The sequence below is a fragment of the Protopterus annectens genome, chromosome 5.part0 (genome assembly GCF_019279795.1).
Source record: "Protopterus annectens isolate FY-2018-M chromosome 5.part0, PAN1.0, whole genome shotgun sequence".
Lineage (NCBI taxonomy): Eukaryota > Metazoa > Chordata > Ceratodontiformes > Protopteridae > Protopterus > Protopterus annectens.
Window position 1 is genome coordinate 1,873,740,522 of NC_056735.1, and position 24,730 is coordinate 1,873,765,251.

At 41.7% G+C, this 24,730-nt stretch overlaps 1 protein-coding gene across 1 annotated transcript in view; it reads right to left on the reverse strand.

The window, feature by feature from the left end:
• Positions 1 to 24,730, reverse strand: part of VWA8 (von Willebrand factor A domain containing 8) — a 3,458,065-nt gene that overhangs the window by 2,580,966 nt on the left and 852,369 nt on the right. Inside the window, exon 10 of the mRNA XM_044071701.1 lies at positions 4,256 to 4,387. Within this exon, the coding sequence (XP_043927636.1) occupies positions 4,256 to 4,387 (132 nt within the window). The remainder of the gene's footprint in view (positions 1 to 4,255; positions 4,388 to 24,730) is intronic.

A 24,730-nucleotide genomic window follows, 5' to 3' on the forward strand; every position in this document is an offset into this window, starting at 1 on the left:
CCTGGAATACTGTCTGGGCCCACTTATGCAGTGTTCTTGGTGTTAGAGAGCATTAAGGCTCTGTTCCGTACTGATAGTAAGGGGAGTTATATTTGATACTTCCTGAAGGAAGGTTGAGGGGGAGAGAGGGGCAAAGTTGGAGTTGAATTTATCAACCAGGAGGCTTGCTATGTCTTCTGGCTCAGTTTAGGTGGCTCCATTTACAATGAGCTCTGCACACAATCGTGTATTGCCTTTGAAGTTGTTGACATAGCTAAAGAAAGTTTTATGGTTCTCCTTGGTCTGGGAGGCCAAACTTAACCCAGGTTTGGCTTTGGGTGACTTTATTTGTCCTCCGAATTGTTTGTTTAGTTTGCTGAGAGTGTTTTTATCCAGCTGGGTGTTGTACCTCCAAATTTTGCCATGATTACCTTCCTCCCGTTATACAGCCTATTGATTTTGTGATTCCATCAGGGTGGCTTGTTTTTTGAATTAGTTCTGTACTTTTTCCTGGTGGGTACAGCTGCCTCTATGCAGCTACTAACATGCTTGTACAGGGTTTCTGTGAACAGTTCTGCATAGGTAGCAGTGTTCTCAGGGTTTATGGGGGCTTGACATTTTGCCAGGTTCTCACTTAATAGCAGGAGGTTAGCCTTAAAATAGTTCCTGAATATTCCAGGTTTAGCTCAGAGTCCAGGTTTTATTTTTACTTCAAAGGAGACTATTTTGTGGTCTGACCTTACCATGGAAGGCATTACAGTAGGGGGTGTGCAGAATTCTCCCATATTAGTGAGGACCAGATCCAGTATGGTTGTACCCCTGGTTGGTTTATTGATTATCTGGTTCAGGGAGTTTGTATTTACAAAATCCAGGAATCTCTGTGTATGTACGTTTGGTGTCATATAGGATTCCCAGTTAATAGTGGGGTAATTAAAGTCACCCATGATATGGTATTGGGTTGGATAGTTAGTGTTTGTAATAAGTTTAAATACATGGTATGGGTTTCCTGGGTCATACAGGGGGACCTATAGCTTGCAAGGGAGTGGTATTGGATTTTGCCTATGGTGATTTGAACATGAAGCAACTCAACTGCATTGTTCTGTTTGACCAGCCTTGAAGTATATTTATCTTTGATGTAAATAGAGACACCTCCAACTTTAGACCCTGCCTGTGAAGCAGCTGGCCTAAATGGGTGGAAGGCATTATAACCATCACTGCTGGTGTGCTCTCCGCTGATTTAAACCATGTCTCAGTGACAACATAGATGTCAGCATTCTCTAGGGTAAAGAGAGCTTCTAGGGAGTGAAGTTTTTGTGTTTAGACTCCTAGCATTGAGCAGTAACACCTTTAGATTTTCTTGGTTTTGATTTGCTATGTCGGAAGTACTTTCAGTTTGGCATTGTCTAAAAAAGGCACTATGGGGGAAGACGATGTTTTAGCTAATATTCAAAAGCTTAGAGTTGAGAGATGCAGACCATCTGTGGCAAAGTGGTGTGGTCTGTTGACCATCTCCTTCCATGCTGACAGCTATTGCATGCCCTTAGAATGACACCAGAAACTAAGCCAATTATTAAAGTCAATCAACTTTTGTTCGTATTGTGGCATCATCTTTGGAGAAGTTAAAATATTGCTCAATGCTACGCTCATACCAACCTGAGACACATATTCCGAGAGCTCCATGATGCCTCTCTTCATATAGTCTAGGGAGGTACGTCTCAGGTCATTTACTCCCACATGGACTATGACTGAGTCATATTGGTAATTGTGGTCCAATGACCTGAGTGCCTGCATACTGTGGTGGATCCTAGCCCCTGGTAAGCAACTGACTGTGATTTTCTCCTTAATCAGCCTGGTGAGATAGACATCAGTGAGTCTCATGATGGAGTCTACAATGACTACAACGTTGGATTGTGTGGTGGCTTGCCTTATGGGCTCAGAAGTATATGGGCCTTGAGATGTAGCTCTATGTGCTGATGTGGGTGTTGTTTTGAAACAGCGCATTTGGGCCTTGAGATGTAGCTCTATGTGTTGATGTGGATGTTGTTTTGAAACAGCGCATTTGGGGCTGCTGAGGGTATGTGTTATGTGTACTTCGTCTACGAGGGTTTGTGGTTTAGGAAGGTTAATTTAAGTGCCTCAGCATATGTGGATCAATATGTCTGCTTTGAATTGTGCGTGATGGGTGCAGTGTGTGTACTACTGACAACCTTATTGACATTAGGAGTACTTTTATGTGAGAGCTTTGCCTCCAGTGACATTGTGTAAATACATCTCTCACATACCGTATCTGTTTGAGAATTAAGTGGTTGTCAGTAAGCATGAGGCACTTTCTACATTGCCTCAGGATGCCCATATCCACCAAGCTGGTAACGGAGACAGTAGGAAAGTTCATATCCATGGCAACAGACCCTTTTTTATCGATTAGACACTTGGAGTGAATATCAATCACTGTCAGGAGTATTATGGGGACATTATTTGTCACTGCAAACTAGTTGTCTTGTGTGCAACTAGGTACTGGAGAAATTTCACTTGTGCTTTTACAGGAAAAATGTCACTTAAGATGTCTGAGTCTATACAGAGCACTGCCAAATACTTGAGGAGAAACTAATACACATACTCTGAAAATTTAAGGATGAAGTATTTAGGCAGATATTCTGAAGTTAGAAACAAATCAAGCAGTACTTACTGAAAATAAAGAATTAGCTTGTCAAGAATGATGAAAAGAGGGGAGTGACATGAACGGATACTGCCTGGCTACTACTAATGCTGGTCTCACCACAGCTTCAATCTGTTGGGATACAATGGGATGCAATGACTTGGTTTGCATCAGTTATGCATGGGCATCAACAAATGCATTTTTTTGGGGCATCTCGGTTTTGGTACCCTGGCTCCTCCCTCTTAAGCATGCTTGCTGCGGGCCACTGCATGACCAGGTTGTCTATCTTACTCCCAGATGAGGGCCAGACAGACAGATATACTGAAGGTGTGTCCCTGGCCATGGAAATAATAACTCTTCCCTTCTCCCTATAGCATCTTGCATCATGCTGAATATCTTGTTTTCTTTCTCTTAACCCTAACATCCTAAACCAGCAAGATAAAACTGGTATGTCTGGATTGCTGAGCAATGACGAATGGTATGAGCACATGACTATCCAATGCCAGTAGGATGGCCATGCCTGCTCTGTTTATCTTTCCTTCCCAGCCCAGACACTATACTTCTGGGCACTGGCCTCTGCCAGAACTCAACGAAAGACCACCCTTCACAATCCCTCCCCTCCAAGATAGGCACTTCCCACCACATCCTCAACTCGCTATCAAGTGCCCAGCCATTAATGTAACTCAGGTCACCTTGGCTGCAATCATATCTTTATCCTTCTACACCACTGGTGAGGTTCACAAATGCAGCATTTTGCTGAAAAAGATGCTGAATTTGGACTGGTGCATAAGGGTTACTTCAACTTAGGAACAATTAATGACAGTCCTCAATATTATCTAAAGCACTTAACAGAACGCTGTTCCACAACTCCCTCTCTCTGAAAACCATACCTCCTAGTACTTACCAGCTCTTCTCAAAACTGTGCCTCCAGTTAATACGCAAAATTAATTTCTATCTGGGCTTGAGCATTTGAACATTTCTGTCATGGGCCTGCCCTCTTAGTCTCTCCCCTTTCTCCTCACATATACAAATATTCTTTTGTTTTAATCTTCCTGCACATAGCTGCTACTGAAGATCTTGAACTATATTCCATATCCCTGCAATTTTCTATTCACAGCGACTTATCTCTTACACTAAAAGGTTTGAAAAGAGAAACTGTAACATCTCTGCAGATACTCTGTATATAGCTGCACCTAAGGTTTGATAGGAGAAACTGTAACTTATTTGTATATATTTCTGAATATAAACTGTATTCTTCATAGGCTTGAAATGTGAGACTGTAACTTCTATTTTAATACAATATGTTTGTGCATATACTGTAACTTGCTTGTCTTTATCTGTTTGTAAGTTTAGAGCTTTTCTTCCCAGGCCTCCACTGAAAATGGATATGTATCCAGTCAGACTATCCCAGTCAACAAATGTAAAATAAAAAAAATAAATATTTCTTGCATACCCCTAGGCTATTTTACACAATGGGCTTGTTAACTATTCAGAAAGGTTGCAACTCCCTCTGATGCCTCTTTCTTTGTGTTTTACTATGTCTTCTCCCTCCCCATTGCTTTTATTATGTTGCCTTTTTGTATTTAGGTCATACAACAAGATCACCATATAGTAACTTACCTGAAAAGTTGTCTCTTTGTCCTCAACCTGAACAGTGACCACAGCCTTTTGATTTTCACCATCCTTCGCCTCTTGCACCTTTAAAATTCCTCTAGGTGTGGGCATGCTACCAGAATCCTGTAGCTCAAACCTCTGCAAAAATAAAGAATGCATACAAGTAAGAAATATGCAACTACTTAATTCATATCATCTGAAAAGTACTGCTGTTAAGAAAGCAATGCCACTAATTCTCCTAAAGTTTCATAAGGCTACAATATCACATAATTTATGTATTCAGTAAACCCTAAATAAACTGTTTTTGCATCGCAGACTTTGTTCATAATGGAGGACTGGAATGCATTCAGACAATTTGTTTGTGCAGCTGTTATAATATCCCTGATAACATTTCAAAATGGGGGTTCATAAGGAATCCGTAATTACCAAAGGCTGGCATGAAGGAAAGTACAGTTGTGTACCCTTACCATAAATATAGATGTTCATGTGTATTCACTGTTGCAGTCACTACATATGGGTTATTCTGCTTGCAGGTAGCCCTCAGCCAGCCTGATTATCAAAGTCTTGGGTTCTGCGTCGGTTGCGGTCTCTTCTTCCATGACGTCAGTTAGTCAGGGATATAAAGCATGCAGCTGACACCATTACATCAGTTTTTCTTGTCCCAGATATCAGGTGCCACCATAATGGGAAGCAATCATATACACGGTTACACCTCCAACAAAAAGCAAATACACCAGAAAGCTTAAATACAGTAAACAAGAAGAGAGGTATAGCCAATAGAAGTCAGGAGGCTGGAGGGAGGGTAACCAGGACTGCAACAGTGAATACACTCAAACATCTACATTTATGGTAAGTGTACACAACTATACTACGTACGTCGTGTTTCACTGTTGCAGTAATTGCACTTGGGTAGATTCCCAAAGCTAAGGAAGGGAGGAGGCAATTATAGAGTATTAGGACCAGCTATTAGGTCTTGCAAGACTTCAGTGGCAAAACCAGCTTTAGATTTAGAAAAAATGGCAAGTGGGAATGCTTGGTGAGGGTATGTACAGAACTCCAAGTAGCATCTTCTAGGATGTCCTTGGTAGGAACACCTCTGAGAAAGGCTGCTGAAGAAGATGCAGCCTTGGTGGAATGTGATCTTATCCCCTATGGGATTTTCCAAGGTGCTTATAGCAGAAATGAATGCAATGGCCTATCCACTTAGAAATAGTTTGCTTTGAAATGGCCTTCCCCTCTAACCCTGCAACAAAGGCAACTAGCAGCTGTTCAATTTTCCCTGAGAGGCTTAGTCCTGTCCAAATAAAATCTAAGTTGTCTGTGCACAACCAAACAGTGCAGTATTTGTTCTCCTTTGTTCTGTGGATTAGAAAAGAAGGTTGGCAAAAATGGACTGATTAAGGGCCACACTGGATACCACCTTGGGTTTAAAGGAAGAATTGGTCCTGAGGGACACACTGTCTGCATGGAAAATGATGAAGGACTCCACTGCCATGAGAGCCTGTAATTCAGACAATCTTCTTGCTGAAGTGATGGCTAGAAGGAAGGCTGTTTTCCAAGAAAGGAATTTCAACTCTGCAGTTGCAGCTGGCTCAAAAGGAGGTAGAGTGAGTTTTTCCAATACAAAGTTAAGGTCCCAAGCTGGAGTAGGGGCTTTCCTGGGTGGTCTTAAATTTGTGGCCCCTCTGAGGAATTGTTTCAGCAGGGGGTGAGAGAAGAGGGGTGGCTCAGTATTATAATGTGCTGAAATGGCTGAGGCATGAATTTTAATAGAAGAGAAGCAAAGGCCCTTATGAAGCATCTCTGTCAAGTATTGAAGAATATGCGGTAAGCTGGGCATGTTGTGGCTCCAGGAACAGTATCTTTTCCACTTTTCAGCATAGGATTTTCTAGTACTAGGCTTCTTTGCCTCTAAAATGACATCCAGCACTTGCTTACTGAGGGATGGTATTGGAGAGTTCAGGTAATTAGCCAGGCTGCAAGGTTCAGGGTTTGAAGCTGGGGGTGCAGAATCTGGCCCTCCTGCTGGGACAGCAGGGAAGGGGTCTGTAGCAGGTGCCATGGTTCCAGCAGTGACATACTGCACAAGAGGGGGTACCAGTGTTGGAGTGGCCAGTCTGGTGCAATAAGTACTGCCCTTGGTTTGTCCTGTTTGATCTTTAGTAGAACTTTCGAGAGGAGAGGCAGAGGGGGAAAGGCATAAACTGAGAGGCTTTTCCAGCTGAAGGACAGGGCATTCACTTTCCAAGCTTGTCTGTGGGGAGTGCTTGTGTAGAAATTGTCCAATTGGTAGTTCTGAGGGGAGGCAAACAGGTCTATCTCTGGGCTCCCCCATTTGTTTCTCAAAATGTTGAATATCATTGGTTCCAGTTTCCACTCGTGTGGGTCCATGGGATTTCTGCGTAGGTCGTCTGCCAGTGAATTTAGCTTGCCTGGCAGGAATTGAGCTTGTAGGTGCACTTGGTAGCTCAAGGCTGTGTTCCACAGAGCCGCATAGAGGCTATGAGTGGGTTCCTCCCTGCTTGTTTATGTACCACATAACAGTGGTGTTGTCTGTCTTTACCAATAATTGTCCTGGAAGAATGTGGTCCTTGAAGGCTGTCAGAGAATTTTGTACCGCTAACATTTCTTTTTGATTGATATGCACTTTGTGAATACCCTGGGCGCAGTAGATAAGCCAAAGGGCAGTGCAGAGAACTGATAGTGCATGTAGCCTGCTCTAAAGCGTAGGTATTTTCTGCAAGACTCCCTTATTGGGATGTGAAGGTAAGCTGCCAACCAGGCATTTTTGCCTAGGCATGAGAATCAGCTAATGAAGAGTTAGCATTTTGAATTTTGGGATTACCAAAAAAGTGTTTAGGATAGACAGGTCCAGGATAGGACGCCAGGAGTTATCTTTTCTGGGTACCAGGAAAAGTCTTGAGTAAAAACCTTGTCCCCATTCCTCTGCTGGGACAGGCTGAATAGCCCTGATACTTAGAAGAGAGAGAACCTGCTGTTGAGCCTCTGCCCACTGATTTGGGGGTAGGTCTGGCCAACCGTTGGGATTGGTAAGGTGTGGAAGTGGAATCTGTATCCTTGGGAAACTATATTCAAAACGTATTTGTCTTGGGTAATGAGTTCCCAGTTTTTTGCATGAAGGGCGATCTTTCCCCTAAAGGAGCAGTCAGTTGAGCAGGGCTTGGAAGGTTTAAGGTTAAGTCATTGTGACAGTTTACCATAGGGGGGTGTCTTACTACTTCCAGCTTTGGAAGTGGGAGCCCCCCACTGCTTAGGCCTGTGGGTACCTTGAGACTGTAGCCTAGGTGGTCTGCTGTTCCTGGGTTTGGACTGAGAAGGCCTGGAAGAGACAGGAAAGGACCAATTCTTAGAAGGCCAATGCCTACTAAATCTGGGAGGCTGTACTTGCAGGAAATATTTAACAGTTTGCATAGATTTAGCTGTTTCCTCCATCTTTCTAAGTACTTCTTCTACTTTGTTGCCAAACAGGTGGTCCTGGTTTAAGGGAGCATCCAGTAATTTAGCGTTAACATGATCTGGCAAATTTGCTCCTTAAGCCAAGCATGCCTTCTAAGAACATACTCCGTGACAGCAGCCCTGCAAGATGCCTCTAAGGAGAGAAAACCAGATTACAAAGTATGCTTACCAACTTGTTCAGCAGAATGCATTAAATCCTGTAATTCTTTATTTTCAGCTCAGTCGCGAATCAACATCATTTTCTGTTTAAGTAATCCAATAATATGCTGCTGATACTTTAACATGGCCATAGTAGCAGAAGTGTATACGATCTTACCCCATCTGTCAAGGGCCCTGGAGTCTCTATCAGAGGGGGTAGGGTTTTTGGCAGTAGTAGCCTTAATGCCTTTGGGTCCCTGTGAAATGGTCTCTGGGTCCGCAGTAGGATTCTCAAAGAAGAACTTGTGAGAGTTAGGTACTCTTGTAATACCTGTCAGTTTTCCTGGGAGCCAGAGGTAAAGTGTCTGGGGCCACGCTAGATTCCAAGAAGGCATCATCTACAATGTCCAGTACAGAAGGGATAGCTAAAGGCCTGTGTTGAGGTAGGAGTAAGAATTCCCTAAGCCTCTTTTTGGCGTCAGAGTAATCCTGGCTTTCCCAGCAGAAATGCTCCCAAGAGCGTGCAAAGTTTCATCAAAAGAAAAATCTTCTGGAGGGGAAGCAGAGGGTATGGAGTCCTCTGCATCAGAATCCTTATAGGTAGATAAGGGCAGATCCTGGTCATCAGAAGAAACAGAAATTTCAGAATCCTGATCAGAAGAATCAGAAGGAAAATCAGTTCTAGGTCTCAGAGGGAGAAGGCTGGCTTCCCCTAATTAGAGTAATAAGGTCTTCAGCCATGCTTATCATTTGCTTTTTAGACATATGGGCCTGACCATGCGGTTTGGACGTCGATTTTCTAGGTGTGGATCAAGTTTTAGGCCTTGAAGAAGAAGACGGCATCGGTTTGATATGCAAGTCAGTAGGCCTGAATACACCCTCAGAAGTCGGTGCCTGCACAGCGGATCCGGACCCATCCAAGGTAGAGACATCCGCAGGTTCCATAGTCGAAGAAGCATCTCGCGGCATACCAGACTCCGAATGGGTCTCAGTAGAGGCCTGCAAATCTGAAGTAGCGAGTATCAGGGGCTGCAAGTACCGGCGAACTGGCGACTAGCTTAACAGAAGCGTCGTCGGCAGATTTGGACCTATGTGGTCTGTCTCTGTCTTTATCTTTACATTTTTTCGGAATGTCAGTAGTCAGGTGGCTTACCGAAGCCACTTCTGGTTAATTAAACCGAGTACTGAAATAGTTTGATGCAAAAATGAACCAACGACGAATAGGTCGAGGATTGAATAAAGCACAAAACTGACAGCGAGGGACGTCGTGGTCTGGGCCTAAGCAAGGAATGCAGTACGAAAGAAAATCTTTATGAGGTATTTGCTTTCCACAAGTAATACAATTGTTAACTTTTACTGACATCGGTTTAGAGCAAGAAGAAGGATCCCCAATGGGGTACTTAGCTTTTTTGAAGACTTCGGTACTGAAACTCGAAAATGAAAATTTCAGGAGTCAGCCGACCGGCACTGGTGGACTGCTTCTGCTTCGGGCACCGCACAGCAAGAAAGACTGATGTAATGGTGTCGGCTGCATGCTTTATACCCCTAACTACCTAACGTCATGGAAGAAGAGACAGCAACCGACGCAGGACACAAGACTTTGATAATCAAGCCGGCTGAGGGCTACCTGCAAGCAGATAACCCGAATGTAATGACTGCAACAGTGAAACATGAAAAACATCAAACTCAGTCCCTTCCCCTTCTATACACAGAATTAATGAATTCTAATCCACCGCATTACTGTCATCTACGTGATGACACTAAGAAGTGTGGAAGGACATCTGATATGACATTATACTGTTACGTGCAACACTCATCTTCAGGCATCTTTGCATGCAATACCCTTTAAAAGCTAGAAGAAAAATGTGATTGCATCAGCAATCACAGCCTTCAAATTCTCTAACCATTTGCAGAACATCTCTGATTCTGCCTCATATTTGTATTCCCTGCCTCTCATAATTGTTTGATTTTCTGGTAAATCACTGAGGACTACAGCCAGTTAATTATGCCAGAAATATAGTTTCATAACTTCTTATTCTTCAGAAAAAGCATGTTGATATAAACCTTGTTGCTTGATTAACTAAATGAATTACAGGAATATTTAAAAACTTCCCCAATTTTAGGCTTTTGTCCCTGATTCTTCTGCTAAAAGGTTCATAGCTGTGCATTACATGGAAGGCATCCCCGCAAGTCTAGATCATGCAATACAAAAACACTAGCTTTTGATACCACACACAATGCAAGGTACAAGTCAATGTGTCTGTTTTTCAATCAATACAGTTTTTCAAACACATTTATTATCACTTGTCAGACGGGCAAACATATAAAAGAAATTAAACCATATTAACAAGTTCACGTTTACAAACATTACACATCACATATATGGTTATGTATCGTATAACCTAAACATTACATAAATCATTCAAACCCTGCCTTCTCTTAAACTTTATTCTGCCTTCAATATTTTTCTGCATGTATTGTTCCTACAATTTCTATTTTTTCTATGCAGTTTACTCCTACCCTTTTCTAAAGATCCCACTTCTGGTTGCTTTATCTCTTAAAATATTCACTACTTCAGTTATGATTGGTTTAGACTTTGATTTCCATTTTCTAGTACTTACTTTTTTGGCAGTCAACAGAAATAAATTTAACAGCGCTTTATTAGGTCTACACAAATCAGATCCTGTATCCCAGCCCAAAAAATAATTCTTCCCTCAGTTACACTCATTTTCTCACCCAATATGCCTGACAGAGTATTCCGTAGAGAACATTTGAAGTCCACCAAACAATTACACTCCCAAAATTATATGTTACCAGTTACCTCTATCTTCCCCATCATATCTCAAACATTTGCCATCTTCCTCAGGAAAAATTATTTTGCTTTAGTTTGGGGTATAAAAGTATCTAGGCAAACACTTCCAGGCAAAAATCCTAAATCTTTTAGATTTTGTTGCACATTTGGTAGCCATGCATACACCCTCCCATTGTGAAATTCATATCTAATCTCTCTTACCCATCTTTTCTGACTTCTTCTGATTGACTTCTATAGTTATCATGCAATATTTTACATGTCCTACTAATTATCTCTTTTTAACTGCAGCTTCTGTTCTAGCTTCAACTAAAAACTCAACCAGTGCAGGTCTTTCATTTAAGATCTCCCTATCCATTTCTCTTTTTCTATACTCTGATATCAATCCCTGATAAGGAATTGCAATCACTAGCTTGCATTCCAAATGTCTTCTTGGTCTCTTCCCATTTTACTAGATTTGCTTCTCTAATTATTTGTCCCCAGTACTTTGGTTCCTTTGCCATCTTCCTCCAGTAAATTCCAGACCCATCTTGTCAATTCTCTGTAGCCTTATTTAGTCATTCCTATCAGCAGAATCGCCTTTCTCCAACAGGTGATGGCTTAGTTCTTACTATACTTTCTGCTACTTTAAGAATATAATATTCTGGATGATTGTCATCTTTATCAAGGATCTGTGTCACATTCTTTCCATATTTCTTGAATTACCCCCTGCTTCATTATCATCCCTTTTCACTTTTAATTGTAGTTTTTGGTTTGTGTTATGTATAAGAGCCTTAACTGTGTGGCTCTAAAATATCCCTTCACATCAGGTAACCTTAAACCTTCTTGTTCTATTACGAGGTTCAACTTATCCCACTTGACTCTTGCACTCTTTGCTTCCACAAATAAATTCTTCAACTCTTTATTAATTACTTTCCACAACTTCTTCTCTGGTTGATAAAAACACACCTGATCTGTGTACAAAACTAAAGGGACTAAAAACATTTTTACTGCTTGTATCTTGCTATTCACATCCATAGGCAAGAGCTTCTAGTATCTCAAGTATTTGCATTATCTTTTGTTTAGTCTCTTTTCACATATCCTTAACCCATACTCTTAAATACTTCAGTTTAACAAGAGGACTCAGAGCAGCCAAAGCAACCGGAACCGTAGACAGCGCTGTAGAAAAAAATTGGTGCAGTACTAGGGGTCACGGTGCACACAGACCAGTCATGGTTTCGAGGGTGGGTCGGCTCCAACTGAGCCATGGTCCAAACAGTAGGTTCCGGAACCACGATAATATCTACCAGTGGAACCAAAGAAGCTGGCACAGGGATAGGTGTTGGCATTGAGGGCTCCAAGACCTGCGGGGAGTTTGAGGAATATAGGTTGGAGTTTGTGGAGAAAAACCCTCAGCTCCGGATGGGAGGGAGGTGCTAGATGGAGTTGGGATGCCTCGGGCTGCTAGGAGCTGATCCACAAGTCTCACTACATTGACCTCCAAAAGGCTCCTGGTGGAATGGGTTGACATCCCCAATGGAAATTCAGGTCGGTCAAGGAATGGCCTTAGCTGCTGTCCAACAAAGGGGTCAATGAACAGGGAATATCTGGTCCTGGCTAGTGTCTCAACCTTTGGCACCGTGGTCAAACACCAGAAGGTTGTGATGATGGAGGGGAAGTGACCAGTTATTAAGGGAGAAGCGATTGTTGGTGCTGAGAAGGTCTGTGGTACTGTGGAAGGTGTTGGTACCGTGGGAATAGTGGTTGTCAGTTCTGTAATCAAGGACGGCACCGTGGATGGATTTTAGACTCCGGTGCTGAGGTAGGTGTCAGAGTCATTTTGGCATGTTTAGTTTTCGGTTCTGTATCAACCTGGGCCTTAGTAGTTTTTGGATCCTGGGACTGAGATGATGGGACTGAATGGCTCCTCTTCTTCGTCTCTTTTTTAGGAAGGGTTGAGACCTCCGTCTCATGAAGCCTCCGAGAAACAGGTTTTCAAGAGACCCTTTAAGATTAGTTTGTTTTTGCGCTCAGCTACGGTGCAGGCACTAAAGCCCTTACAGAGCTTGCACGGAGGTTGAACCTTCAAATGTGGTACTCCTAGGCAATATACAAAGGAGAGATGTCCATCTGAGTTTTACATCTTCCTGCCACATTTGACACACTGTTTAAATCCAGTAGTGCCTTTTTTGTCAGCCATTATCAAAAATACAGTTAACAACAATTAAACAGCAATTAAACAACAATGAAACATCATGTTACATGACTAGGGATACACATGCATGCACATAGCAGAAGGAAAGATTTTTTTTTTGTAATTTACCAACAATGGTAAATAGTAATATACCCAAAGGGTAAAGTGAAGGAAAGAAGAGAATACCAACGATGGTATTTAGAATACCAAAAGGTAAAGGAAAGGAGGGGCCCATGCCAATAATGGTACGAAGAAATACCAACAAGTTAAAGGGGAGAAAAAAATCACTCACACAGAAAGGGAATTATCTCTAGCTATAAACAGCTAAGATAAAGGAAGGATTATAGAAGAATATAAGGCTAAATATTCAAAATATTGAGAAAAACAGAGCATTTAGCTTGATAGCTGGCCTGATGCGTCTTGAAAGTCTACGTGGCAAATGAGATCTGAGAAGATGTGGAGAGGGATACTATGGGTAACCTTAGCTTGAGAGTTTTTTGGCTGGTGTGAGCTTGTTACATTGACGAGTAGGTTCCGAGAAAGGAACCGAGACCCATTTGTCATAAATAAATGAAGTTTAACAACATCAGATTACTTCATTTTATCATGTCCCCATAAATATGGGTATTGCTGAACCAATTCATGTGTGGTTACATAGTTTATAGCTATAGCCTCTGTTTCATCTTTATTCATTTTATATCCTGAAAAACTGTCATAACAACATTACACAATGCTGAGCTGTCCTTTTCTTGTTCCATCAGGTACAAAATAATATCATCTGCAAATAAAACCAAATTTTTTTGAAAGTGATATCAATTATATATCCTTCAGTTTATGAGTCCCTCATTTTCTTTACCAATGGCTCTAAATATAATGCTAATAACAAAGGGGAATGAGAACACCCCTTTCTGGTTCCTTTGTTCAGACACAACCTATCAGAAAGGAAACCCTCCTACTTTCATTTTTGCTTAGAATCCCTAATATATCCTTCTAATTAACCTTATTATTGTATCAGGAAATTAAAATACTTCCATTGCCCAATTCATAAATTTTCAGCTTACTCTAGCAAATGCTTTCTTTGCATCAAAACCCACCAATAACAGTGGTATTTTCTTACATTCTGCATCCCTTTGGCAAATCATTGTTTCTATTAATGTTGTCAAATGTTTGCCTGCCCTCTACAAAACCAAATGGTCCATATCTATACGTTTGGCATCCCCTTTGCCATTCTTTTAGCCACTAAAGACATAAACACTTTATAATTACGGTTTAAAACTGAAATGGGCCTAAATGAAGCTGGATCAGGTGGGTCTTTACCATCTTGGGTGTTACAGCCACCTCAGCTTTTTTCACGGATGTTGATGCTCCCCCCCTCCTTTTAAAGTACTGTTAATGTTTTCTAGATCTTTATCACCTTCTTCCCTCCTAGCTTCCAAACATCCACTGGAATACCATCTATTCCTGGAGACTTTCCTGGAGATTGGTTACAGAACATCATTTTTATGTCATCTTCTTCAACTTTTAGAAGTTGAGCCTCATCTACCTATAACCTTGGCATATTTTAGTCTTCCATGAGTATTTCCATTTGTGCTTTTTCTTGATTTCCACACTTCCCTTCTTTATATGCATTATCATAACATTTCCAAAATATCTGTAATACCTCTAAAGGATCTCTGGCTATTTTTCGTTACAGGCTTCCTAAGTTTGACAATAATCTCTTCTACTTTCTGTTTCCTAGGTCAATGTGAGAAAAGAAGTTGTTCTCTATAGTTATTATCAAAAACAGTTGCTTAACAGCAATCTTTCTAAACTCATGTATGTTATCCAGATACTCCCTTATTTTCTCTTTAGCAATCTGCACTTGTGCCTCTTCTTGTTCAGTGAGATTCCTCTTATTTTGTAATGTGCCTCTTCTTGTTCAGTGAGATTCCTCTTATTTTGTAATGTGCCTCTTCTTGTTCAGTGAGATTCCTCTTATTTTGTAATACTTTAACGTTTGCCAGCCCTCTAAATAATTCTTATTACTTCTTAACCAGATCTCTTTTTCTTCTGTTTCTACCATATTTTAAACACCTCTTTTATTTTATCTATGTCACTAGCTATAACTTCTGGAGTATTTCTATTCTTTATATTCCCTAATAACTAGATAATTTCCACCAGCCATTCTGTGAATTCCTCTCTTTTAACAAGTAGATGGGGAAACACCAGTGTCTCATCTTGGTGGGAGGGGAGGTTGGCATAACAGTGAAGGTATTTACCCTACAGACACATGATGCAGGGTTTGATTCTCACATGGGGTAAATGACTAGTCTTAAAGCAACCCACAAGAGTAGTTAGCCTGGGTCTGTATCAGTTCATCGAAGTCTAATTACAGAATATGGCTGTTCATTGAACCAGAATCATTGAATGGCTGTTTAATAATGTTCACATCAGCAAACATTTTTCCAGGGAAGGAAATGACTTGGCACTGTACTGTAAATACATAGTTACACAAATCATAGTGGTCTTTAAAAACGGTGTTATCTGTTTCAGTGTTCAATGTAATGCAAAGCATAATCTGATCAAAAAATGTCTCTTAGCATGTTATTAGCTGAAGGAGGTTTGGAAATTACTGTGTGTACAGCAGTTAGCGTTGCCGCCTCACAGCAAGAGGTTCTCCGGTTCGATTCTCAGCTGGGGTGCTTCCTGTGCAGAGTTCTGCATGTCCTCCCTGTGGTCGCGTGGGTTTCCTCCGGGTGCTCCGGTTTCCTCCCACATCCCAAAGACATGCTGTAGGTGGATTGGACACACTAAATTGGCCCTAGGCATGAGTGTATGCATGTGTGTGCCTTCTGTGGAAGGTTGGGCGCGGGCTGGCAACTCGACACCGTAAAACTCTACTGCCAATCATGAGCGGTCAGGTGATCCGCTGTGGCGACCCCTAACCGGGAAAAACCGAAAAAAGAAGAAGAAGATTAGCAAGATCTGCCTTGTTAGTAGCTAATGTAACTCTGTCAGCATTCCCCAAGTGAGTCAGTCTAGTATAACTACCAAACAGAAAGGAAAACTGCAAAACACTTTCATCACCTTTTACAGACTGAAACACTTGAATAGTTTCAAGATGGAAATTAGAGCTGTTTGTTGCAGTCATGCATACCAGCCATCTCTGCTATGCCACAATCATTTATTTTCTTACTGTACAGCACGTAGTGTATGAATCAGTACCCTGAGCACTGATCTCTGGAAGAGCGAATAAGCAATCTTCACAATTAAAAATGATATATCCCAGTCAAACCATAGCACTTTATAAATAAGTGCCACACAACAGCCATGGCAATCTCTGTGGAGGCTCACAAGTACTAAAAACGCATCGGTGCTGATGTGCAGCCTCACCCACTGGGCTATCAATTAAGACTGTTAGGAATCACTGTAAGAGAAACCCACTGATCAAAAGAATTTGGCAGCATTTTTATTTTATTACTGAAAATTACATTAATTTGAGATTCCACATACTCACAGGTAGTGGGTTTTAGCATGTCGGTTAAGGTCTTTACCTTATAAACACAAAATACAAGTTTAATTCTCTCTCTAAACATACATTAGGGCTGTCTTTCCCTCACTTCATACTGCAATTCCTCTTTGTATTAGACTAACTTACCTTTAATTTCTCTACAAACTGTCTAACATTTCTCTAAATATTAGATGATTGTCATATACTTTCTATTGATTCTTAACCAATGTTTTTATATATGTTTAATTTGTTACAATTATTTAAACTGCAGATGTTTTTATTTTATTTTTGAAGATTATAAAATTATTGTCCTTAAAACGTTTACTAATAATTTGGATATTTTCTCCCCAGGCCTCTCCTGAAAATGGGCTTCTACCCAGTCAGACCTCTTAATAATCAAATGTCAATACGTAAATAAATAAATAATTCTGACCTCAGGTTACTGGCTAGGCTTAAAATGACCCTTCAGGGCAGTTAGCCTAGTAATCATCTATGAATGAATATGCTTTGCATTGCACTGATTTGGCTCTGTGCTTATCTGCACGGGATAGTGAGCACCTACTTTACATATTAATAGTTTACAATTTTTGTTAGACTTGCAATTGAAAACCTTTATGCATTGTTTTGTTCAACATGACTTTGTTAGACATTTCAGCCTGATCATGCTCTGTCAGTTATACCCCCCTTGTTTTAAGCATAATCTACACAGTTTCTAAATTCAAGATGATAAAACACTGTTAGTATCATTGGTGTGATGTGCTTGTAAAGCTGCATTACATTCCTATGTAGCCCTTCTTTATTTCTCCATACAAATGAAGAGAACATATATAGAAAGCAATTTACTTCATATGCTATGAACAGATCAGAAAAGGTTTCATTCTGATTTTCTACAGTACCACTTTCATGAGTACAGACCAATCTTAAGTCTGTAACCTTAAAACCTAAAGATGTCTTCCCAACTGACAAGCATTTCTTAAAATCTATACTATGCCTTTCAATACATATGTCTTCATTGAAAGCATCTAATCTCAGAATGTATGTCCTTAGTGGAATGCCTTAGTGTCTGTAGCCCCCAAGTAGTGAAAATGCAAAATAATGTTTTATGACAAAATCATTACTAGTTATTAGTAACATCAATCTGTTGCGGATGGATGCGGTGGTGCAGCAGTTAGCGTTGCTGCCTCACAGCAAGAGGTTCTCCAGTTCAATCCTCGGCTGGGGCTCCTTCTGTGCGGAGTCTGCATGTTCTCCCTGTGGTCACGTGGGTTTCCTCCAGGTGCTCCGGTTTCCTCCCACATCCCAAAGACATGCTGTAGGTGGATTGGACACACTAAATTGGCCCTAGGTGTGAGCATGTGTGCGCCTTCTGTGGAAGGTTGGGTGCCGGGCTGGCAACTAGACACCGTAAAACTCCACTGCCAATCATGAGCGGACAGGTGATCTGCTGTGGCAACCACTGACCGGGAAAAGCCGAAAGAAGAAGAAGAAGAAGTAACATCAATCTGTTAACTGAATACTGCAATGTAAATCACAAGTACTGCAAAAAAAGAAGAAAAGGCAAAGAGCTGATACCAACAATTAACACTACGCCTACTAAGGCATATCGTTGCCAGAAATTGTGAAGCTTGATCTCCTTTTTCTGAAGTGGTATGAAACACGACAAAATAATTATTACAAAATAATAGGTGTGTGAAAAAATATCATAACTAATCTTCAAGACCTCTCTCTGCAATAGGTAAACACTTGGAGTATCCTTACTTTTACTCCTGAAATGACTACTACTTTTTCTGAGCTTTAGCTCCATGCTAAGTTTCAGTCCATCCATTAGCACATGCGGGGCATTCCTACTCCAGGTCTAATGAGCTACAGCTGAACAGAGATATCTGCTTAACAGAGGGAGGCCTTCCCACTACTCGTATATCTGGAACATACACCACAGTTATCCCCATCTTGGATGTTTGTTTTTTATTTTGTTTCCAGACTTGCCACACATGTACCACACAAGAAGGTGTGCCCATAGCCCTGCAATTACCAGTTTATTTCCTTCCATTCAGTGAAAACAATCTGTTATGAAGCAAATGATATAAACAACACTGTACAAGGATATACAAATATATACTTGCTCAGCTTATATGGAACTCCAACAAAAACTGCTGGATGAAGCAGCAATCCAGACACAAGGGAGACAGTGAGGGTAACATGTACCCATTAAGGAAGACTCCCCCACAGATCAACCTACAGTTAGATTGGTTTTACTGGATATTGGGGGTTCTCAAAAGCTGTAAAACAAGGAGAATCTCATGCAGTATAAATAAACCTCACAGCAAGATGAAACAAGAGAAGGACCAAAGCAAAGGCTCAAAAGGCTTAATCCTGAAATAATGAAGTATCACTGGACACCTGACTGTTGGGTAATGTCCAAGTAATAATGTTTGGTAAAGGTACAAATGAACGGCAAACATAGTGTGCAAGTATGTCTACTATGGAGACAATGTTAAACACACCTTTATTAAATTACTTCAGACATAGGCAAACATATATTAACAGAAAAGAAAATAAACCATTTTTAACATTGTTCTGTTTATATACAATATACATCACATATATTTTCTTTATTACTAACATCAGTCTAACATTACAAAACATTGAATTCCTGCCTTCCCTTAAACTTCAATCCTCCTCCTCAACATTATTATACATGTATTATTCCCACAATTTCCATTAACTTCTACGTAATTTGTTCATTCCCTTTTCCAGTTCATTTGCCTCTTTTATAATATCCAATACAGTAGATGGAAATTTGATTTCCATTTTCTAGTAATTGCTTTTCTGGCAGCCAACAAAATTAACTTAATAAGGAGTTGCTATATTTAGGCAATTCAGATCTTGTATCCCAGTTCAAAAGAGTCTTTTCTTTACTTACAGCCATTTGCTCACCCAATATTTCTGACAGAGTACTCTGTAGGGAATTTTTTAAATCTGACAACTCAAACTCCCAAAACATATCATGTCTTTCTATATCACTGTTGCAGTATTCTTTACTATTGGGATCTCCCATGCAGGGCACCCTGACATTTGGCCAGTACACCAAAGCCTTATAACCTTGCATGCACTGTATGTCACACATACAATGCAACAGTGAAGAAAAGGACAAGTACTGTTATGGTAAGATATTACACAACTGTACTTTCCCAGTTACCTCTTTCTTCTCCATCACACCTCCAACATTTGCTATCTAACCGAGGAAAAATTGTCTGAAGTCTGCTTGGGGTATAAAATACTTATGCAAAGACTTCCAAGCAAAAACCCTAAACCTTCTGGATTTGGTTACATACTTAGGAGCCCCTTCTGGACTTGGTTACATACTTAGGAGCCATATGTTAGACTGAGGGTTTTCACTTTATTGTTAATGAGTTCACTATAGTACATTAAGTTAGAATAATAGGCCTGAAAATATAGTTAGACTTCTGTTTTTGTGTATGCATTCAGTTTCAGGGAGATAGTTCGGTAGAAAGGAAAAGATAATCTTGCTGGCTAAGCCTGACATGTGCAGAAAAAAGAAGTTATGTACTTACCAGAACATTCCATGTGAGTTGTTCATCTCGCCTTCATTCTTACAGATGGGTTCGGAGCCCATCCTCGGCTCCAAGTCAGCCTACTACAAAGGTCGAGGTCTTCAGACAGCTCGAGGCCAAGTCCCTATCCCATGATGCACCTAGAGTTACCTCAGATCTTGTTTGCTGCGTATAATAATACCATATGTCATTCTATCACTCTTTAAGAGAAAGCCATAGAAGGATTGAGCAACCAGGAAGAATCTAGTATCTCGGTCCTCGAAAAACCCTGGAGGGGGTAGGAGGGTGGGAAGTAAGAATGAAGGTGAGATGAACAACTCACATGGAACGTTATGTTAAGTATATAACTTCTTTATGTGAAGCTGTTCTATCTTGCCATTCATTTGTACAGATGGGTAGCATCCCAAGCACCATCTTTCTCGGGTGGCTCACGAGAGTATGTTTTTTCAGGACAGTAGACCCAAAAGAGGCCCTGTCAACTTTGTAATGAGTGATAAAGGTATGAGGTCTTGAATAAGTGGCTGCTGCACAAATGTTGTCTATAGGAAGTCTAGCAGAAAAGGTAGAATGAGCCTTGATTTTGTGATGTAAGGGCATATTAGCAGCTGAATAAACAAATGTGATACAATCGGATAACCACTTAGACAGAGTGGTTTTTGCCACTAGCATACTTTTCTGGAATCTGAAAAGGAAACAAAGCTGGTCTGATTTCCTGAACTCTTTTGTTCTATCCAAGTAAAATCTGAGCTGTCTATGAACATCAAGCTTGTGCAGCATATAATCCAAGTTGTTGGTGTGTTTGGGGAAGAACACTGGCAAATCTATAATCTGGTTAGCTTCAGTACAAACTTTGGGAAAAAATTAGGGATTCGTTTGCAGTGAGACTGTCAGCATAGAAAATCAAATAAGGAGGCTTTATGGACAAGGCTTGAAACTCTGACACTCTGCGGGCAGAAGTGATGGCTACTAAAAAGATATCCTTCCATGAAAAATATTTCAAATCGCATGAGGAAGCTGGTTCGAAAGGAGGGAGAATAATGCATGAAAGCATAAAATTTAGATTCCATGGGGTATAAAGGGTCTGAGATGAAAAGTCCCTTTGAGAAAGGCTTTGGATAGTTTGTGAAACATTATGTTCAATCCTTCAAATCCAGGATGAAAATTAGAGATAGCAGCAAGATGAACCTGAACTGTTGCTGCTGCAGCTCCTTTACTGAAAAGCATAGTCAAGAACTCTAATATGGAGGCAATCGGGGCTTGGTAGGGATCAATGTTATTTTGAGAGGCCCATATAGAAAATATTTTCCATTTGCTAAGATATAGCTTCCTAGTAGAGGATTTATGAGAAGACATCAGAATCTGCTGCATTTCATTTGAAATGTTATGGAACCTGGCTATGTTGGGAATTGGAGCAGCCAAGCTGTCAGCTTCAGGGACTGAAGAGAGGGATGAAGTTCCCCCGATGAGTGCGTCAGAAGATCTGGAACTGGGTCCAGAACCCAAGGGTCCTCCAATTGATGAAGTCGAAGGAAGGGGAAAAAATCTGATGAAGCCAATAAGGGGCTATTAGAATGATGGTCCTTCCCAGGGCTTTTGCTTTCTGTAATACGTTGGGTATTAAGGGAATTGGTGGGAATGTATAGAGGAGACCCGGAGGCCAATCGTATACGAGTGCATCCCTTGGGGCTTCTCCCAGAGGGGGAATCAGGGCAAAGTAACTTCTGCATTTTGTGTTCATGCAGTTGGCAAAAATGTCACAGGAAGGCTAGCCCCACCTACATAAAAATTCTCTCCGCTATTTCTTTCTTGAGGGACCAGTCATGAGGCAACAACATTACTCTGCTCAGCTTGTCTGCTATCACATTGGATTTCCCCAGGATGTGTGTTGCTAACAGAAAGTGCTGGGTGGATGTAGCCTACTGCCATTCTCTTAGGACATCGCCCCAAAGGGTGTAGGACCTGGTTCCTCCTTGTTTCTTCAAGTACCAGACCACTGACATGATGTCCGTCTGAATCTCAATCGTTCCCAGAGGAAGATAATCCTGGAAGTACTGCAATGCTAAAAGTACTGCCCTCATCTCCAGGACATTGATATGCAGATTTGTCTCCTATTCGGTCCATGTGCCTTTGGCTTTTCTTCCCTGAAAATGCCCCCACCACCCTATCAGGGAAGTGTCCGTGGTCACTGTGTCCGCTGGTAGGGGTAAAACAAAAGGATGACCTATTGTAACATGAGGAGAGGTCAACCACCAATGAAGATCCTTTTTGCATGTGTTTGTGATCATTATTAGATGGGACATTGGGAACTCTTGGTAAGACAATTTAGTGAATAACAGCCATTGCAGAATCTGCATGCACATGCAACCCAATGGTATGGCTAATATTGCAGCTGCCATCATGCCTAACAATTTTAGTACTTCTGATGCTGGAGCCTTGTCTTTGGATATGACATTGTGGACCTGCTGACGTAGTAGTAAGACTCTTTCTGCTGGAAGTCTCAAAGTGGTGGTGGTGGTGTCCAATTCTGCTCTGATAAAAACGGTATGTTGCGATCGTGACAAGGCAGATTTTACTGAGTTTATTGTAATGCCCAAATGACTGCAGAGAGAAAGAGTGGTGTCCCTGGCTTGTATGAGCTGGTGCCTGGTGGTGGCAGTGAGGAGTCAACTGTCTAGGTACGGAAACACTTGGTATCCTAAACGTCTCAGATGAGCCGTGACCACTGCCATACATTTGGTGAACACTCTGAGGGCTGTAGTGAGACCAAAGGGCAGGGCTTGAAACTGGCAATGATTGGCTCCCAGCCGGAAGCACAGATGATTCCTGGATGGTCTGGTCATTTTTATGTGGTAGTACGCATCCTGGAGATCAATCGAGCACATCCAATTGTCTTTCCCTAAAAAGGGAAGTATCAAACGATGCGTGACCATCTGGAACTTCTCTTTCTTGACAGATCTGTTTAGTCTGCTGAGGTCCAAAATAGGTCTCCAGTCCCCTGTCTTTTTTAGAACTAAAAAGAATCTTGAGTAAGTTCCAGATCCTATCTGGTCTGCTGGGACTGGATGGATGACTCTTTTTCTTAGCAAAGTTTGGACCTCTACTGTTGCCTGTTCCCTGTAACTGGGTGGAACGTCCGGAATTTTTGTTGTTAATGGAGGGGGAAAGGCGAAAGGAATGAAATATCCTCTGGAAATTATACTTTGTACCCAGTTGTCATTTGTTATTTTGAGCCAGACATCAGGATACAAAGATAAGCGACCATCGACTGCCTCCAGAGTAGGACAGTCAGGCCTCCTTTCAGGAGCACTGGTAGGGCTTTCCAAAGAACTGATCTCTTTCTCCCTGGAGTTGCAGACCCCTCTCTGCTGGGAGGGTGGCATCTTCCATTATTGCCCCCTCCTCTGAGTCTGGAGGGGGTTCACCACATGTGCCCTGAAAGTCCCCTTGGGCTTTTCAGAACCACATCTTTCCTCCCCTTGGACCCCTGCGGTAGGGTCTTGTAGGAGTGGAAAAACAGACTCAGATGGCAGACAGTGTCTTTCCTTCCTGTTCACATCTGGTTAAAGTTTCCTTGACTTTGGGCCCAAAAAGGGACGAGCCATCAAAAGGGGTGTTGACAAAGGATGACTTAAAGGGCTCCATGCACATGCGCATCCAGGAGTGTTTCCTAAGAGCAATTCCTGTACCCGCTGCCCTACTCATTCCCTCAGCTGCATAAGAAATGAGGTGCATGGATGAGTTCACTATGGAGAGCAGCAAGCTGGGAGGTAACTTTATCTGAAGCTCCTGCAGCTACTGTACCCTGAATAGTATCTCCAAGCTCTTTTAGCAAATCTCTTTGCAATCTTGTAAAATGAGTGAGATAGTTCAGTGAATGCAGTGCAAAAGTTGCTGAACTGTACGTGTGCTTCCTGAATCTATCCATGATCCTAGAATCTCTGTTAGGAGGATGGATAGAGGAAGAAGTTTCAGAAATCTCCTTTTTGGTGGCTGCCGCCACCACCACCATGGCATCAACTGGCACTCCCTTGATAAGAAAAGATTTTTCCTGGGGGGAAGAAATAAATTTATTAGGCCTTCTAGGGACAGGCTCCATGGTGTCCAGAGACTCCCACGCCCTTCATGAGACCAGCTCCATGAGCTCATCAAAAGGCGGAGACACCCAAGAGGTGGAGGGTTGAGACCCGAAAGCCTTCAGGAGAACAGACTCGCCTTCAGTAGGGTTGATGGACTGCCAGTCACCCCTCTGCCTAAGGATGTCTAATATCTCAGCAAATTAAATATCCTCAGAGGGGGACCATGGGGACCCTTCTGATTCATCCAAGTCGGTATTGGATGTGAGAGACTCCTGCAGGACGTCTAAGTGCTTCTTCTTACAGATTCTCTTCCTGGGAACCTCATCAGTGGGAACTTTTGGTGAGGTCTCGGAAGAGAAGGGGCCACCCAATGGATCTTCCTGAAGCTCAGGGTCTTTATGCTTAGAAAGGATCTGTGAAGCAGAAGCAGACACAGGCACTTTTGGGGAGGAGGTGGTCAGACCTGGAGACCTAGATGTCTTGGGAGACATAACTCTCCTCATGGCTTTGAAGGCACCTCTGCTCCGATGAGAAGGGACCACTGGATCCAAGGAAACCATCGATCCCACCCTGCACTGGGGCAGTGGGCTCCGAACCAAAGGTAGGAGCCGAGCTCATCCAAGTTGAAGCCCCGAGAGGCAAAGTCGGAACTGACATGTCAGTCCGATTATCCTCCCTGGACTCGACTAGAGAGTGTCAGCTCCTAGACTCCTCGATCGGAGCCAAGGAATTCCAAATAAACG